This window comes from Pocillopora verrucosa, chromosome 2, assembly GCF_036669915.1.
Source record: "Pocillopora verrucosa isolate sample1 chromosome 2, ASM3666991v2, whole genome shotgun sequence".
Lineage (NCBI taxonomy): Eukaryota > Metazoa > Cnidaria > Anthozoa > Scleractinia > Pocilloporidae > Pocillopora > Pocillopora verrucosa.
This window is the reverse complement of record NC_089313.1, coordinates 5,558,731-5,576,746: the sequence shown is the minus strand read 5'-3', so window position 1 is coordinate 5,576,746 and position 18,016 is coordinate 5,558,731. Positions and strand designations below refer to the sequence as shown.

General features: G+C 40.8%; 1 protein-coding gene across 1 annotated transcript; it reads right to left on the bottom strand.

The window, feature by feature from the left end:
- Nucleotides 1-10,168: 10,168 nt before the first annotated feature.
- LOC136279096 (ATP-binding cassette sub-family C member 4-like) lies at nucleotides 10,169-17,699 on the bottom strand. The gene is made up of 6 exons (XM_066162528.1): nucleotides 17,169-17,699; nucleotides 16,272-16,654; nucleotides 14,256-15,604; nucleotides 13,120-13,690; nucleotides 11,645-11,781; nucleotides 10,169-11,185 (listed from the first exon to the last, which is right to left on the bottom strand). The coding sequence occupies exons 1-6, from the start codon at nucleotides 17,697-17,699 to the stop codon at nucleotides 10,317-10,319; spliced, it is 3,840 nt and encodes a 1,279-aa protein (XP_066018625.1). The 3' UTR covers nucleotides 10,169-10,316.
- Nucleotides 17,700-18,016: the final 317 nt, after the last annotated feature.

Genomic DNA, 18,016 nt, shown 5'->3' with positions numbered 1-18,016 from the left:
CTTCGTGAAACTCGCGAACGATTTATATCTAGACAGATTATTCGTCAAAATTCGTCTTCGGATTTATACTTGGACGGATTATCCGTATGACGGATGATCCGTCTAGACGGATGATCCGTCTAGACGGATGATCCGTCTAGACGGATGATCCGTCTAGACGGATGATCCGTCTCTAGTATAAATCGGGCCAGTGACTTAATTTCAGGGGTATTAGTTTTCGCTACTAATGAGAACCCGCAAAACAATACAACATTTCCCGTGTGTATTTACATTTGTCAACAAAATTATCACAAAAATGCCTCAAAAGGATAAAAATAGTATTCTGAACGTGGTTGTTAGTGGTTTCAGGTGGCTTTAGGTGGTGTTAAGTGGTTGTAGGTGGTTTTAGATGGATCTAGGTCATTCCATGTTTTAATAACGACCTCTCAAGACAACGAAATACCCGTCAGTCAGAATTTTTCACAGAATTTCCATCGAAATTAAGGTTTTTTTCAAACTTCGTAGGAATATCAGATGATTGCTTAGAATTGTTAAGCGATTCCAAAAATTATCTTGCTCTTTTAGTTGAAAAATTCTTCGAGCTTGTAATATTGTTCGGTTGTCGACGCTTCTGATCAGACTGCCGGGCACGGTCACGTAAAGGCTAAATGCCCAGCAGTCAGAAATTTTCTCCAAAGTGCCACTGAATGGTTCCTTGAAACCTCTAAAGAGAATCAGAGTGTTTGTTAAGGAATGTCATGCGATTCTAAAAATTAACTTGGTTTTTTAGTTAACAAATTCTCCGAGCTAGTGAAAAAGCTAACATCAATGCTCTTTCAATTTTTTTGGCGGTTTAATTAAGCTCTTGGTAATTACATGATCAAGGTCCATTCGAACTGTCTGCCGCCGTTGACGACCGTTGTAGCGTGAGCAGAAAACTTTTTTGGATAGAAATAATTTGGAAATATTGTCTGAAATTTTTTTTTCAATGAAGAATGGACCGCAAATAAGTTTGTTAAATCATTCATTAAAAGTCTAAAGTCCTCCTCAAAGTTTTCTAGCAGAATAGTAAACTAGACCTTAATTGCAATCGCACTAAACTTGACCTACACTGATTCTGGACTCCCCCGCATAAAAATAATTTAAAACAAAAACGTTCCTCAAAAGTGACATCAGCCTCTAGACTTATCACTGCTTTCCGGGGGAGCGATTATAACTCACCCTCCCCTTCTCCTAAGGTTTCCCTGTCATACCGTAAATGTCATTCTACTCCCTTTTCCTGGGATGCACTTTGAGAGTGAAGTGTATTCGATTTATAAACACAGAAACCAAGCACCTTGAAGACCGGTAACTTTAAGCGCTAATTCATCCCTTTGACAAATGCGTGCGACTATAATTTTCATCATGACGAGGGCTCTTCACTAAACCAAATGTTGATGATGATAAACTTATCATGTTATCTGTTCACGAAACAGGCATCAAAATGCAGCTTGTCTACATCCGTAAAATCTTGACGCAGTAAATTCGCAATTTAAGATACTGAGTCGAACCGGTATTTAGTGGTTACCTACGGGGAATAACGGGTTTACTGTTGGAAAACGACAAAAAAACGCCATGTTTTGTCATAATACACCACTTTGTTAACAAAAACTCGCCAAACATTCTACTAAGATTGATTCTGGGAGATAAACGTGGATTTACCCACGGGGAATAACGGGTTTACTGCTTAAAATAAGTTGACCGTTGGAAAACGACAAAAAAACGCCATGTATTTGTCATAATAGACCTCTTTGTTTACAAAAACGCGCCCAAAACTTCCAGTTAAATTGACTCTGGGAGATAAACGTAGATTTAAAAGTAGTATTCTGAAGGTGAAGGCGCTGTCGTCCACAAAATGACACAAATTAATGGTGAAATGATCACTGTAAATCAATTCGTGGTTTTGCTAGAGTGTTGTGAACTGTACTATACGTTAATTATTCTTAATTTGATTGACATTTATAAGTGATTTTTTTCGCTCTGACGAAGGGCTAAAACTCAAAATGTTACTTTAGAATCTCTTTTAGACGGCCAATTAGTAAAAACATGGCTTACCGTTGATGAGGATACGTAAAGCTTTGCTCTTCAACCTAGCCTCTTACATAAAAGTTCACTTGCCGGCCATTGCGGCGACATCGGTTTGAGGAAATGAAGAGGAACGATGCTACAGAAAACTCCGTTAGGAAAATGATGTGTATCAAACTCTTAAAGAATAAGCTTCCGATTCAACGTGCTCTTGCTCAGTCGTCAGGACGACGAAGTGTGTGACACTAAGCTCGTTGTTCGTAAGGGGTGTAAGGGTGTGGTAGGGATAAGGGGGGGGGGGGGTTCCTGGAGCCTTTGAACTCCTCTTTGATGTAAAATGTTGGGGAGAGACTGTGATAGCGGAGCTCGCAGTGCGCGAAGGGCAGTCCCATAGTTATACAAAATAGTAGTAACCCATCAAGCCGAAAAATGTTTGGACTTGACACCGTACGAGCGTCCGTATCAATGAAACACATCACAGCTGATGTTATATATTACGCAACCTCATCAAATTTCCCACTACCTACAAGGTGTCCCGTTGGCCTCTATCAGACGTAGAGAAAAAGCAGACCTCGAAAACGTAGTCTATATATTACTCGAAAAGCCCTAAGGCTCTTGCTGCTGCTCCTGTGTAAACAATTTTGTTTGTGTTTTTCCCTCTTTGTGTATTTCTAATACTTTCATGCAAGCCGTCATGGGAACCTGCAAAACAAGACAACATTTCCCGTGCGTATTTGTCACAAAATTGTCACAAAAATTCCCCAAAAGGATAAAAATAGTATTCTGCAATTGGAAATGTTGTCTGGAAATTTTTTCCAATGAAGAATGGACCGCAGCATGACTTTAATTAATGGTTCACATCGACATTTTCGACTTCAGTTGTTATCTGAATAGTCCCGCGCCATACATTCTTTCGTTTTAGTAAGTTTGACAAATCATTCATTAAAAGTCTGAAGTCCTGCTCAGAGTTTTCTAGCAGAATAGTGAACTGGACCTTTTTTCCAATCGTACTAAACTTGACTTGCACTGATTCTAGACTCCCCCGCATAAAAATAATTTAAAACAAAAACGTTCCTCAAAAGTGACATCACCCTCTAGACTTATCACTGCTTTCCGTGGGAGCGATTATAACTCACCCCCCCTTTTCCTAAGGTTTCCCTGTCATACCGTAGATGTCATTGTACTCCCCTTTTGCTGGGATGCACTTTGAGAGTGAAGTGTATTCGATTTATAAGCACAGAAACCAAGAACCATGAAGACCGGTAACTTTAAGCGCTAATTCATCCCTTTGACAAATGCGTGCGACTCTAATTTTCATCATGACGAGGGGTTCTTCACTAAACCAAATGTTGATGATAATAAACTTATCATGTTCTCTGTTCACGAAGCAAGCATCAAAATGCAGCTTGTATACTTCCGTAAAATCTTGCCTCAGTAAACTCGCAATTTAAGATACCGGGTCGAGCCGGTATTTAGTGGTTACATACGGGAATAACGGGTTTACCGTTGGAAAACGACAAAAAAACGCCATGTTTTCTTATAATAGACCACTTTGTTAACAAAAACTCGCCAAACATTCTACTAACATTGAGTCTGGGAGATAAACGTGGATTTAAAAGTAGTATTTTATATTATATTGATTAAAATAGGTTGACCGTTGGAAAACGACAAAAAAACGCCATGTTTTGTCATAATAGACCACTCTGTTTACAAAAACTCCACCAAAAATTCTACTAAAATTGACTCTGGGAGATAAACGTGGATTTAAAAGTAGTATTCTGAAGGTGAAGGCGCTGTCGTCCACAAAATGATCACTATCAATTACTTCGTGGTTTTGCTAGAGTGTTGGGAACTGTACGATACGCTAATTATTCTTAATTTGATTTACATTTATATGTGATTTTCTTCGCTCTGACGAAGGGCTAAAACTCAAAACGTAACTTTAGAATCTCTTTTAGACGGCCAATTAGTAAAAACATGGCTTACCGTTGATGAGGATACGTAAAGCTTTGCTCTTCAACCTTGCCTCTTACATAAAGGTTCGCTTGCCGGCCATTGCGGCGACATTGGTTTGAGGAAATGAAGAAGAGCGATGCTACAGAAAACTCCGTTAGGAAAATATTGTGTATCAAACTCTTACAGAATAAGCTTCCGATTCAACATGCTCTTGCTCAGTCGTCAGGACAACGAAGTGTGTGACACTAAGCTCGCTGTTCGTAAGGGGTATAAGGGTGTGGTAGGGTAAGGGGGGGCTCCTGGAGCCTTTGAACTCCTCTTTGATTTAAAATGTTGGGGAGAGACTGTGATAGCGGAGCTCGCAGCGCGCGAAAGGTAGTCCCATAGTTATACAAAATAGTAGTAACCCATCAAGCCGAAAAATGTTTGGACTTGACACCGTAAGAGCGTCCGTATCAATGAAACACATCACAGCTGATGTTATATTACGCAACCTCATCAAATTTCCCACTACCTACCCGGTGTCCCGTTGAACTCTATCAGACGTTAAAAATAGCAGACCTCGAAAGCGTAGTCTATATATTACTCCAAAAGCCCTAAGGTTCTTCCTGCTGCTCTTGAGTAAACAATTTTGTTTGTGTTTTTCCCTCTTTGTGTTTTTCCAATACTTTCATGCGAGCCGTTGGATGGGCAAATGTCGCAGACAGTGACTTAATTTTCAATAGTATTGGTTTTCGCTATTAATGGGAACCTGCAAAACAAGACAACATTTTCCGCGTGTATTTACATTTGTCAACAAAATTGTCACAAAAATGCCTCCGGCAAAAGGATAAAAATAATATTCGGAACATGGTTTCAGGTGGTTTTTGTAATTTTAGGTGGATGTAGGTGGTTTTAGATAGATCTAGGTCATTCCATGTTTTAATAACGACCTCTCAAGACGACGAAATGCCCGGCAGTCAGAATTGTTCACAGAATTTCCACCGAAATTAAGGTTCTTTCAAACTTCGTAGGAATATTAGATGCTTCCTCAGAATTGTTTAGCGATTCCAAAAATTATCTTGCTCTTTTAGTTGACAAATTTTTCGAGCTTGTAATATTGTTCGGTTGTCGACCCTTCTGATCAGATTGCCGGGCACGGTCACGTAAAGGCTAAATGCCCGAAAGTCAGAAATTTTCTGCAAAGTGCCACTAAATGGTTCCTTGAAACCTCTAAAGAGGATCAGAGTGTTTGTTTAGAAATGTCATGCGATTCTAAAAATGTACTTGGTTTTTTAGTAGACAAATTCTCCGAGAGAGTGAAAAAGCTCTCATCAATGCTCTTTCAATTTTTTGGCGGTTTAACGAAGCTCTTGGTAATTACATGATCAAGGTCCATTCGAATCTGTCTGCCGCCGTTGACCACCGTTGTAGTGTGAGTGGAAAACATTCGTTCCTTTTTTTTGTTGGCTAGAAAAAATTTGGAAATGTTGTCGGGAAGTTTTTTCCAATGAAGAATGGACCCCAATATGACTTTAATTAATGGTTCATATCGAAATTTTCGACTTCAGTTGTTATCTAAATAGTCCCGCGCCATACATTCTTTCGTTCTAATAAGTTTGTTAAACCATTCATTAAAAGTCTAAAGTCCTCCTCAAAGTTTTCTAGCAAAATAGTAAACTGGACCTTAATTTCAATCGCACTAAACTTGACTTGCACTGATTCTGGACTCCCCCGCATAAAAATAATTTAAAACAAAAACGTTCCTCAAAAGTGACATCACCCTCCAGACTTATCACTGCTTTCCGTGGGAGCGATTATAGCTCAACCTCCCCTTTTCCTAAGGTTTCCCTGTCATACCGTAGATATCATTGTACTCCCTTTTGCTGGGATGCACTTTGAGAGTGAAGTGTATTCAATTTATAAGCAGACCAGTAACTTTAAGCGCTAATTCATCCCTTTGACAAATGCGTGCGACGATAATTTTCACCATGACAAGGGCTCCTCAACCAAATGTTTATGATAATAAACTTATCATGTTATCTGGTCACGAAACAGGCATCAAAATGCAGTAATTCTACATCTGTAAAACCTTGGTGCAGTAAATTCGCAATTTAAGATACCGAGTAGAACCAGTATTTGGTGGTTATCCACGGGGAATAACGGGTTTACCGCTCGAGACAGGTTTACCGCTTGAAAACGACAAAAACGCCATGTTTTGTCACAATAGACCACTTTGTTTACGAAAACTCGCCAAAAAATTCTAATTAAATTGACTCCGGGAGATAAACCTGGATTTAAAAGTAGTATTCTGAAGGTGAAGGCGCTGTCGTCCACAAAATAATCACTGAAAATTAATTCGTGGCTTGCTAGAGTGTTGGGAACTGTACTATACGTTAATCATTCTTAATTTGATTGACATTCATAGGTGAATTTCTTCGCTCTGACGAAGGGCTAAAACTCAAAATATTACTTTAGAATCTCTTTCAGACGGCCAATTAGTAAAAACATGGCTTACCGTTGATGAGGATACGTAAAGCTTTGCTCTTCAACCTTGCCTCTTACATAAAGGTTCGCTTGCCGGCCATTGCGGCGACATTAGTTTGAGGAAATGAAAAGGAACGATGCTACAGAAAACTCCGTTAGGAAAATAATGTGTATCAAACTCTTACAGAATAAGCTTCCGATTCAACGTGCTTGTGCTCAGTTGTCAGGACAACTAAATGTGTGACACAAAGTTCGTTGTTCGTAAGAGGTGAATGGGTGTGGTAGGGTAAGGGGGGCTTCTGGAAGCTTTGAACTCCTCTTTGAGGTAAATGTCCGGGAGATACTGTAGTAGCAGAGGTCACAGCGCGCGCAGCGTAACCCCATAGATATACAAAATAGAAGTAACCCATGGCCGAAACAAGTTGGAGTTGACACCGTACAGACCTCCGTACAAGGTGCTACTTTTAGCATGCGCGGCTAACTGCATTGCGGGCACTATCTTAGCCATTACGTACGTAATGGAAGGGACAAGGAGAAAGTAATGCGCAGGCGCGATTGTGTGCGTTAATAGGGTACCCCGCTAGTGCCTGGAGACAACGGTAGATCCCAATGAAGTGCTCATACTCCAGTGCCGATACTAAGCGCAGCGTACGGCGTGCACACTGTTAAGCATTACACGAGCGGTTCACGTGGGCTAATAAATGTGAAGCAAATAATTAGCAACATGCGTTTTGAGCGAGAGATCAAAATAGCTGATGTTATATTTCTACAGTAATTCTCAGTACTTTGCAACTTTTAATTAGCTCGCAAAGCAACACACCGGCGGAACTAAAGCTTTTTCAACCGCAGGAAATTGTTATAATTCAAGTTCGTGGATAAAGGGTTTCCAGAAAACAGACTAAAAAGGGGTCATCAACAAAGAGAAGCGAACCACGAAGGATCTGAGAAAGAAAAGGAGGTGAGTCGTGTCTTATCTGGGTTTTCTCTTACGCTAAGGCCCAGAAAAATTCAAACCTTGTTTTTCCCAATCTTCGTGTGATCTTATAAAGCATGATGCTCTGCTGTGATTAGTTTTTCTTTCAACTGCTCTGATTGGTGCATTTCGAACCTTCCTGTTTCACTCAGTGATTTACTCCCTCGGCGGTCCGCTGTCCCACGGATCTCCTGTTGTTGTGTTTTTTGATCGTGGGCAACCACGCTTCTGGAATTTCGATTCCACTATCCCTGTTGATGTTGTCAGGGTGAAGTCTTACATAAATTGCCTCTTTGACCCTGCGCATGTAATAATAAGGGTCACGATCGATAAACTTTATTTCGTTCCAGAGTGGCTTGTGTCCGGTGTTGTGGGCATGCTCTGAAACGGCGGCGGTCTCGGTACGGGCGAGTCGGTTGTCTCGATCGTGCTCCTTAATTTTGTCTCCGCTGTCCACCTTGCCGCATTCACAGGGATAGGCAACGGCGAAGCTGTTCGGACAGACCTTTGACATAAGGTAAAACCGCAGTAGCCTTGAACTCGTTGACGGGTTCGGCACTGTTTTTTGGTTTTCCGATCTCGATAAGTTTCTGCAAGAAAGAAAAAAGGATAATCAGTAGAAACCAGAACAGATGACAGATGGAAGGCGAGTTTTTTTTGTCATTCTCTTGTTTCCATGGTGAAGCGGATGGAAGGCTGCTGGTTGTTTAGATGCTGTAAGAAGACATCCACTTTTCCGCGATCCAGGATGGTAAAGGTATCGTCCACGTAGCCTGGCTACACGTAGATACAGGCGGCTGTGTCACCGGTTGATACACCGTATGTTGACAAAACTAACTGGGTTATTAATTTATCTTCTAGGTCCCTTAGCGATGCCGAGAAAGCCCTACTGAAGAAAGGTAAAAAAAAAAGAAAAGAAAAGGAGAAGAAGAAAAGAAGACAGTGAAATGAGGGAAACTGTAAATTTTACCATATCATAGATAAAAACATCACAAAATACTTGCGAAGGAAAACTTGAATTGTGTCAGCTAATTTCCTCTATTGCCCTTCATGTTTTTTTATCAAATAGAATGTAATCAGTTGTAGGGCTTGCCTGCAACGTGTCAAATTACTAATGGGGAATTGATTCTTCTCATATGTCAGCTGGTAAAAGATAGATACTAAAATTAGATGTCCATAAGAAAAAGTACACATCATAAAAAAAACACACTTAACCCTTCACACCCTAAGATCATTATGCATATTCTCCATACCATTCTCCATACATTTCCTAAGGTTCTGACAAGGAGAATTTGTTTAACAATCAAGAGCTTCTTTAGTTGATGATCATTTCCTTTCTTCTCATGACCTAAATGAATGATTCAGAGGTGATATTATAGGGAGAAATTAGATGCTAGTCACTCTTAGGGGTTAAAGGGGAAATTGGTGGCGTGACTGACATGTAATATTTAGAACGACAGAAGCAGTGAAAATGCTTTGAACTTTTTCCTATTCACCAGTAAGTTACCATAAAAACCCGCAGATAAGCCGCACCTTTTTCCAAAAATCATCGCTAGAAATTGTGGGTGCGGCTTATCTGCGGGAACATTTGAAAAAGGTGTCCGATGTTCGCGTCCGATCTGATGTCTGGTTACTAAGCTTCGGTAATTAGATTTTGGATTCTACATTCAAACTGGGTGAGATTAATTTATTCTTGTCATGCTTCATTATGGTTTGTTTACATGGAGAGGTAATTGTTGTTATAGCTTCGCAGGTGTTTTGATTGCCGTTGCAATTAACATTCAAGACAAAGTTTCATTTCTCATGCCATTTATTATTTCTGGAGCACAATTCAAGGAAGCAGGTTATTCAAAAATATATAACTTTTGATTCAGGTAATTATCTGAATATGTGAGTAACATTTGATGTTTCCACGCGTAACAGGATGATCAAGCTGGAGATCTTAATTTTTACCCAACGTAAATGCTGACATGCTCATCCGAGGAGATCTAAATTTATACCCAAAGCGAATGTTGACGTGACAACCTGTTACTCTCTGATATCGGACCCTAAATCTGCTCATAGCTAGACTGCTGAACAGTTTTCTATTTCTGAATAAACTGTTATCTTGTTTCTTGTGCGCATTGCGTTGGGTGGTAAGTGGCGCTCGTAAGTCGTTCCCAGGGCATCTCCATTGGTCTTTTACTTATGATCAGTTGGGGGACAGACGGATAAGTGACGTCCACATGAAAAAAAATTTGCTTTGTTTATTACATAAAATAAATGTTATCTATGTTACGGTGGGTCTGTTCATTAATAGATCACAGAGGAGGTCATAGAGCAGTTGGAACTGCAGTGACACACTTGCCTGCGCCTAGTGTGCCGTTTTGCTGTTCTTACCACATTATGACTTCGTCTGTGATTTAATAGCGAAGCTCGCAAAGCGTAGCCCCATAATTATACAAAATAGTAGTAACCCATCAGGCCGAAAAAATTTGGATGTACGACCGTACGACCGTACAACCGTACAAGGTGCTACTTTCAACATACGTGGTCATCTGTACCGCGGGCAAGCCAACACCACGGCTTTGTTCAGTAGCCCAGTGGTCAGTGCACTGGGCTCCGAGTCGGACGACTCGGTTTCTAGTCCTGGCCGGGGCAAGGTGTTGTGCCCTTGAGACGTGCAGGAAAAAAAATGCGAGCTCCGCTTTTAGGTTGGCTAAATCTATATATCATAGAACAGACCCACGGCAAATTGGACATTGCCTGACACCCCAAAGCATGACAGCGAGAGAGATTTTAAGGATGCATAGGAGTATAAAGGAGCCAGAACCGAACAATAACATCAAATGCCAGCTCTGGAGAAGATTATAAACCGCACAATATAATAGACCGCATCTCACTTAATGTTTATTATTGAGTCACAACTGTCAAATCCTTTAACTTCTCCATCTTTCAAGACCAGAATCTTCTCGCAGTCTTTTATCGTGTTCAAACGGTGAGCTATAGTGATCACAGTGTACTCCTTCAATTTTTCCCGCACTACATTCCAAATCGTCTGCTCTGTGTTTGGGTCAACATGCGCAGTTGGCTCGTCCAAGATGACGATTTTACTTCGCTGTAGCAGCACACGAGCCAAGCAAATTAACTGCCGCTCTCCGACACTCACATTAGCGCCATGTTCCAGAAGTTCGTGATCCAGCTTGGCCTCGAGCCTCTCGACAAAATCTTTCAGTTGCACATCCTCTAAAGCCTGCCATAATTCAGCGTCTTCAAACTTGTCTAAAATATCGAGATTTTTCCTCAAAGATCCGCTAAAAAGAACAGGACTTTGGCCAAGAATCGAGATACCTCGTCGGGCTTGCTGGAGGCCTATCTCTTTAATTGGAATATCGTCGATGATTATCTTCCCATCAGCATCAGGCATGCGCATGAGAGCTGCTACAAAAGATGACTTCCCGGCTCCCGTACGGCCGGCAACTCCGATCTTTGCTCCTCCTTTGACGTTAAGATTGATGTTCTTCAGCACTTGAGGTCCGCCCGGATAGTATGTCAATGATACATCTCTCAACACAATACTTCCTCTCCGAGGCCAGTCTTTTGGTGGTGCTCGTTCTTCCCCGTATCCAGGCTCCTGATCGAGTTGGGTGTAGGTCATAACTCGCTCAACTGACGTCATGTAGTTTTCCACTTCAGAGGTTTTTCTAACAGCGTATTGAGTCGAGCTCAGAGTTTGGATGACGTAAACAAGAGCGAGACCAGCGTAAGCTGAAAAGAAAAATTGAACTTTAATCTATAAATTCCGGACTTGTTTTCTCTCGATAGCTCAAAACATATGACGAAAGGAAAAACTTTACAAGGCTACGTTACCTAGCTTGGTCCAGGCAGTCACTTAAAAGGAGAGAATAAATAACGCGTCTTTTTTACATCTTTCTCAGCGTCGTTGTTTTGACTCCAAGCTTAGCAGGCGCAGAGGAGTTATCAACACGAGTTTCCCTTTTTAAATCATACAAGACATTTCAAACTTTGCTTAGCACTTAAGCCAGCCGAGTGACTCTAACTTTTCTGTTGTGTTTAGAAACCACCCGTTGATGACAGAGCACGTATATTTACACCTATTTCATAAAATTATTCAGTTATTCATGCTGTGTTTATACACGACTGTATAAATTCTTTCTTTACATAGAAAGATTAAAAAATGTTCCTTACTAAGAATCTTGAGCTTACCAGCATCTTGAGATACCAAGATTGCAGCCAGAGCAACTGCACCGAGGAGGAAGGAAGCGAGACAATCCAAACGTGCACCGAGCCACCTACCGCTGGCCATCACCATAATGTACGCCTGATTATGAACATCTTGATATCTGAGGGGACGAGTTTTAATCATAATAAGTTTTAATAATAGAGTGATTTTTTAGTGGCCTGTTGACAATAAACCGGATTGTATGAGCTTTCTATTACTTTGCTAAGTGATTGGTCCAGCAAACTTGCGCAAAACCAACCTATTAGTCGAACGCGTTTGTCAACGTTCAATGCCGTTTCCTTGTTTTTAAGTTAAGTCCTCTGTCACTAATTGTGATCTTCTCTTTTGCTCTGATTGGCTTGTTGTTGTTAAATCGCATTATTTTTTTTACGACAATCACTCCGAAAAAAAATTCAAATAGATTACATCGGATCTGCAAACTGAAGTGAGACCAGTGTCTCCTTTGGTCTGACAATGTAATGGAGTCCTTCAACAAATTCTGCCCGACACCCCACCCTCTCAAAAAGATGTTACTCTCCAATCAACATCCGTAAGCCTCTAGCTAAGTATCCGAAAGATCTTTTCCGTAACCACATCTTATTCTTAGGTATGCTCCATTCGTCGAGATGAAGTGAGAACCGCTAAAGCCGAATTTTTTAACGATATGGATACTCTTCCATTAAAAATGGTAAATTCTCAAAAAAACCAATTCTTAATTGTTCACTATCACAACTATATCTCTTATACTAAGTATAACATTTATCAGAAGGAGAAACTCATAATGGAGTCCAATTCGGTCAGTGAATATACGAAAGATTAACAAAGGACGACTGCGAAGCGGGAGTCTGATATTTTTAATTACGAGTATTATTAAAGACAAAATTGGACGACATGACGTTCTCTTACCAATTAATCAAAACTATGACAAAGTAAAGAAAGAAACTAGACAACAGTTATACGTTTTCATTAAAAAAACCGCGAAATTCCCGACAACAGCGCGCGCATACACTTACACGCGGGCATGACTCGTCATGACACTTACACTGTCCTATTAGTTCTCTAATCGGGCTGGTGATAACCAATCGCGTTCGATACATTTGCTACACTTTTGACTAATCGTGAAATTTCTGCATCCCGCGATCTTGTTGATTGACCGTTCCTATTATGAGTCTGTTGAAATCCCATCAGAAGAACGAAAACCCCACAGAGCAAGTACTGTAGTCTCACCACTGGATAACTTCGTTTCGCAACCGTGCCTTGTACGGAAAGGTCCACTGCCCGCTGACCAGTGTCTTAGCACATACCAGATAGGATTACAAAAGAAAGCGTGATGCAATTGCGTGTATTGCCGGTAAATAAAAAATAAACAGCTCACTGAAAATGAGGAATAATGAGTCATTTGTGCCCTGTGCATTTATTGGCTCTGGCACCACACCCTGAATCAATGTCTCTAACATACCTGTACAGTGCATCCACAAAATCTCTCTGTCTTCCTCTCGTACGAATCGTGTCCAGTCCTATCAGGGTCTCCGAAAAATGAGCAAACACTGGGCTTCGGGATATCGACTCCAACCTCTTTAGTTCTCTGGCAGTCTTCAAGTAATAATTGGATAGAAAACCGACCAGCACGGAAATTGGAACAACAAGAAACACCAGCCAAACATTTGTGGCAACTGTTACCAGAATTTGGGCAAATATCACCAAGAGCATCTGCATTGCCGCCAGGAATGTTTTAGGTAACAACTCATCTACGCAGCCAATATCATTGGAGAAGCGATTTAGGATTCTTCCCACTGGATTTGAATCAAAGAACAGGACAGGTGCTTGTAAAATGGCCACAAGCATTTTATCGTGAAGGCGCTCGGCGCACTTTAGACAAACATGGAAGAATCCATAAGCCCGAACGATAGTAAATATAAAACACGCGCCAACCAGACAGGCGAAGACAGATAGATAAGTCTTGTTCTTCTGATCCTCTTGGTTTAGCCTTGCAAGAAACGAAAGCCACAAGTCTGGAGCAACTATAATGGCTGAAAGAAACAACATTAATATGTAGTGGTTGAAATGTATTTCTATATGATCACTCGGTTGTACATTGTAAGATTTATTGGGCCTAGACACAACTAGCCTTGATTAGCTACTACCGTTAATATCTTGGGGATGTTTATGCAAGCACCACAACGTCACAGAATAAATAAAGCAGTCAACCATGTTACACCTAAATATTGTTAGAAAACTACATTCGGTCTCAGAAAGTTAGTTTGTAGAGCGATTAGTTTTCAGTTATTACCTTTTTCAAGCGAGTGGAGGCAAGTGCAATGCAAACGCGAGGACGTGACTCGCTATTCACGTTCGACTCGTACTTGCCTCGTGCTTGTAGGAGCAAATGAGATATCGGGAACATGGTCAGATATTTGTGCAGTGTCTCTTAACTCTACCATCTAATCTAAAAACAACGTGTATTGTTGGTTAAAAGCATAGCCATTGTCAAATGATTTGCACGAAGTAGAATAAAAGAAATATAGAAAAATGGTTGCTGTATTCCCTGTTAGGGCCTGACCCAAGGTTTCTAACTCAACCTAATAATAAGTTTACCTTGTGTTATGAGACTTAAACCAACCATTCCAGTTATCATCAAAGGATGTGCTCCACTTCTGAAATAGTCCCAATAAAGCCTGGATGTCACAACTCCGACTGTACGATCCTCCTTTGCTATCTCCAAACTCCTCGCTTCATTAGGCAGAGGATGTATTTTCTTGCACTTTTCAGCATCATCGTGTTGCTCCTTATCTTCCGAGCCGAACGGCCAAGATGACTCTGTTTTGTCCTTCAGAGCTGCTTCATAGAGTGGGTCAACGGTTGAATTGATAACACCTTTTTCGTGCAGCTCAGTAAAGCGTCCCTTGTCGAGGATACACCTTTTGTACAACACAATCACTTCATCAGCATTTTCCATGTGCTGTTGCTGATGCGAGACGAGAAGAACGATTTTATCCACTAGTAAATCTTTGATGCATTTGTTAAAGATGTGTTGGCCAACTTTAAAATCGACAGCACTCAGCGGATCATCCAATAGATAAATATCTCCTTCAGCATAAACTGCACGAGCTAAACTTACTCTCGCCTGTTGTCCTCCACTCAGAACCTCGCCGCGTTCTCCAACAACTGTTTGATCACCATCAGGTAGCCGCTGAAAGTCTTCTTTCAGAGCGCAGACGTCGATTATTCTTTCGTACTTGGACTCCTCGAAGGGCTGGCCAAAAAGAATGTTTTCTTTTATCGTTCCCGAGAACACCCAAGCAGTCTGAGGCAAGTAAATGACAGAACCTTGATAATCAATCGTCCCACTGGCGTTCGAAATTTCACCAGCGATCGCTGAGAGCAGAGTAGACTTACCACTTCCAACCGGGCCAGTGATGACTGTTAAACTATTTGAAGGTGCAAAGAAGTTGACACCCTCAAGAATAAATTCGTTTTCACGATGCGTTTTTGCGTAGCTGAAATTTGTTACACATAGATTAGTAGGCCTTAATTCTGTTGCTTCACGAGACAGGGAACTTTTCTCCATATTTTCTGCTTCTTTTTCCAAGTAAATGCGACTTTGGCTACCTGAGGTCCTTTTCGCTTTTTGCTGTGGCTCGTTGCTTTTACCACTCTCTGAGGCTTCCAAAAGATTTTCCAAAAGAAGGAATTCTTCGATTCTTCCGAGGGAAACGTAGGCGTCATACGTTACCATTAGACCAGACGTCATAACCAACATGCCAATAAATTTTAAAACACCCATAAACGACAGCAGCATGAAAACATTGGCGGGCGTGAGGGTCTGGCCTGTAAGCACCATAGTAACTACTGATACCAGAGTGGCCAGTGGTGTTGCACTGTATAACAAGGCATCGATACTTGACTGGATGGCTGTCCTCTTGGAAATGACGCTAATTTCATTTCTGAAGATAAAAGGTTATCATAGGTTGCGTGGGCATTCAGTGTTATATCTAATTTGAAATATTAACGAGGTAAGCGGGCAGCAACCGCACCCTTCCTCGTCGTTCTTTGTGAAAGAGCGTCTCTTGCGACCTTACGACAGCGTATGAAAAATAATACCAAATGAAGTCAAATTAGATTCATTGACATGTTCTACCTATAATAATGAACGATTATTCTCCGAAGTGGAGGTGATATCCAACCCCCTTTCATCGACACTAAGGGTAAAAACGATTACAATATTTTCGGGCGCAAATCCCACGCGAGTAGCTCGAAGGTGAATTGAAAAGGCTATTCAGAGTTTGAGTAGCCAATTATGTATCAGAGTGCACTTTCAACACTATCTACTCAGTATATGCTGATATTTTTTAACTGACCGGCCAGTCCTGCGGCTATGATATGGGTTATATGAGACACTTACTCTTTTTGAAAAGAGGAATTCTGATTGGCTCATACCGCGGTCCAAAGCTTTTTTGTTTTTTTGGCTGGTTTAAATTACTTAGCTAATAAAGCTCTCAATTGAGACAAACCATATTTGTGGATTTTGAATAATTTGGGTCAACAATTAAGGGAATGAATAAAGATAGTTGTTTTAGCCTACTTTTGTTAAAAACTGACAGTTTACCTTACCTTCTTACATGTTTTATCTTTCCTCCATATTCGTCCTCCCACGCATGTGTTTTGACCGCCCGGATCCCGGAAACTACTTGATTCATTAAGGAGATTCGCTGATCAGATACTACAGCTGTGCGCAAACGCAGTTTAGCATTAGCATAGGACAAGATGGTAAAGTATGGCATGAGAATACACAGGAGGAACACACCCGTAACAGCCTGCCAACCAATCAAATTGTAGATAAGGAATATTGCCCCTGCAAAAGCAGGGACTGCCAAAACGGCTAAGACAAAAAACTTGACTGTCTCTTCTTCCATTCTTTTAACATCATTGGATATCAGGTCGAATAAGCGTCCTGCAGTAAATTTCAGTAACGTCTGCTTGCTGAGTAGAAGCGTCTGAAAGAGAGTACAGATTAGACATTAAAGGAGAGATTTTGTTCCATAAACCATATGATTTTAATTAATCACCGGCATAAAGATATCCGTGGTTGCGTTTGGAGACGAGAGTATCCAAACCTTTACCAAATTATCTTAAAATGTGTAAAAAGAGCAACAACTCAGGCTTCATTTTGATTCTCGCTGAAAAGCACGGCCTTGTACGTTATGATTTCTGTAGCCTACTTCCCCATTAACTGCTGGTTAATTAACTGTTTGTTTCTTCGATGCTTTTGTTGGTGAGTAGGATTGCTTGCTCTCGCAGAAGCAAGCGATGATGTTTAATAACCCTTTACTCCTGGGTCTCCATATGGCATAGCTGATTGTAATCGATCAGATTTCTGTAAAAAATCATTCTTTATCACATGAATAAATGTGTTCGAGTTTGTTCGGCTTGATTTGGGTGTTTAGAGAATTAGAAAAATCGGTTGAGCCTTTGAAAAATGTATAGAATACTCTTTAGGATCGTGCCTACCTTGTGGTACACAAGTCCCCTCAGGGCGCTTCCTATTTTGATCCCCAATATTTCACATCTGTAGTCTTGCTGGTGCATACCAAGACCACCGATCAAACCATTGAGACACATAGCTAACGCGCAGGCGTAGAGCCGATAAGTATTCTCTGCCTCAGTTGACATAAGCTTAGAAACAAGATACCCGAGAAAAAGAGGAAGGAGAAGGCGAGAAGTTGTAAACAATACATTCCCCGTCAAAATGATGATAACATCTTTGACAGAAAGCATATCAAACACGCTTTTCCAAAGTCTGGGCCGTTTCCCATTCATCTTGCAATGATGTTTCTCGCTCTTCCAGATCTTCTGAAGCTTGTCGGTGACAAAACGGCCAGAGTTCTCGTCTGACAAGGGTAAAAAGTCATTTTGATCCAAAGGTCTTTGACTGCCCTCCTTGAGGACTCCGTTCATCCAACGAAAAAAAAGAGAAGATACAAAACTGATTTTTTTATCTTCATCACCAGAGATTTTCCTGTAACCGCCTTTTGGTGCCATCACTTGAGACCTACAAAATACTTAGCCATTATTAGTATGTTCAACGCAATGGTCAGACGTCTCCGCATATTGTTCCAGTATTTCAAAACCAAGTTGCCTTCTAGGGGTTATAAACTTTCATAAAATCCAATAAGTCACGGTGTTTTGCAGAACTTCATGACTTTTATATAGCCTAAAATGATATAGCCTAAAACAAAATGGTAAATAATCACGAGACCCGGCATTGTATAAGCTTTGTGATCGAAAAGTGTCGAGTTTTCCTTCCCCTACTCTTTATGAACGTTTAAGTTTCTTAGCATAGTTTGCGTGACAGCGCT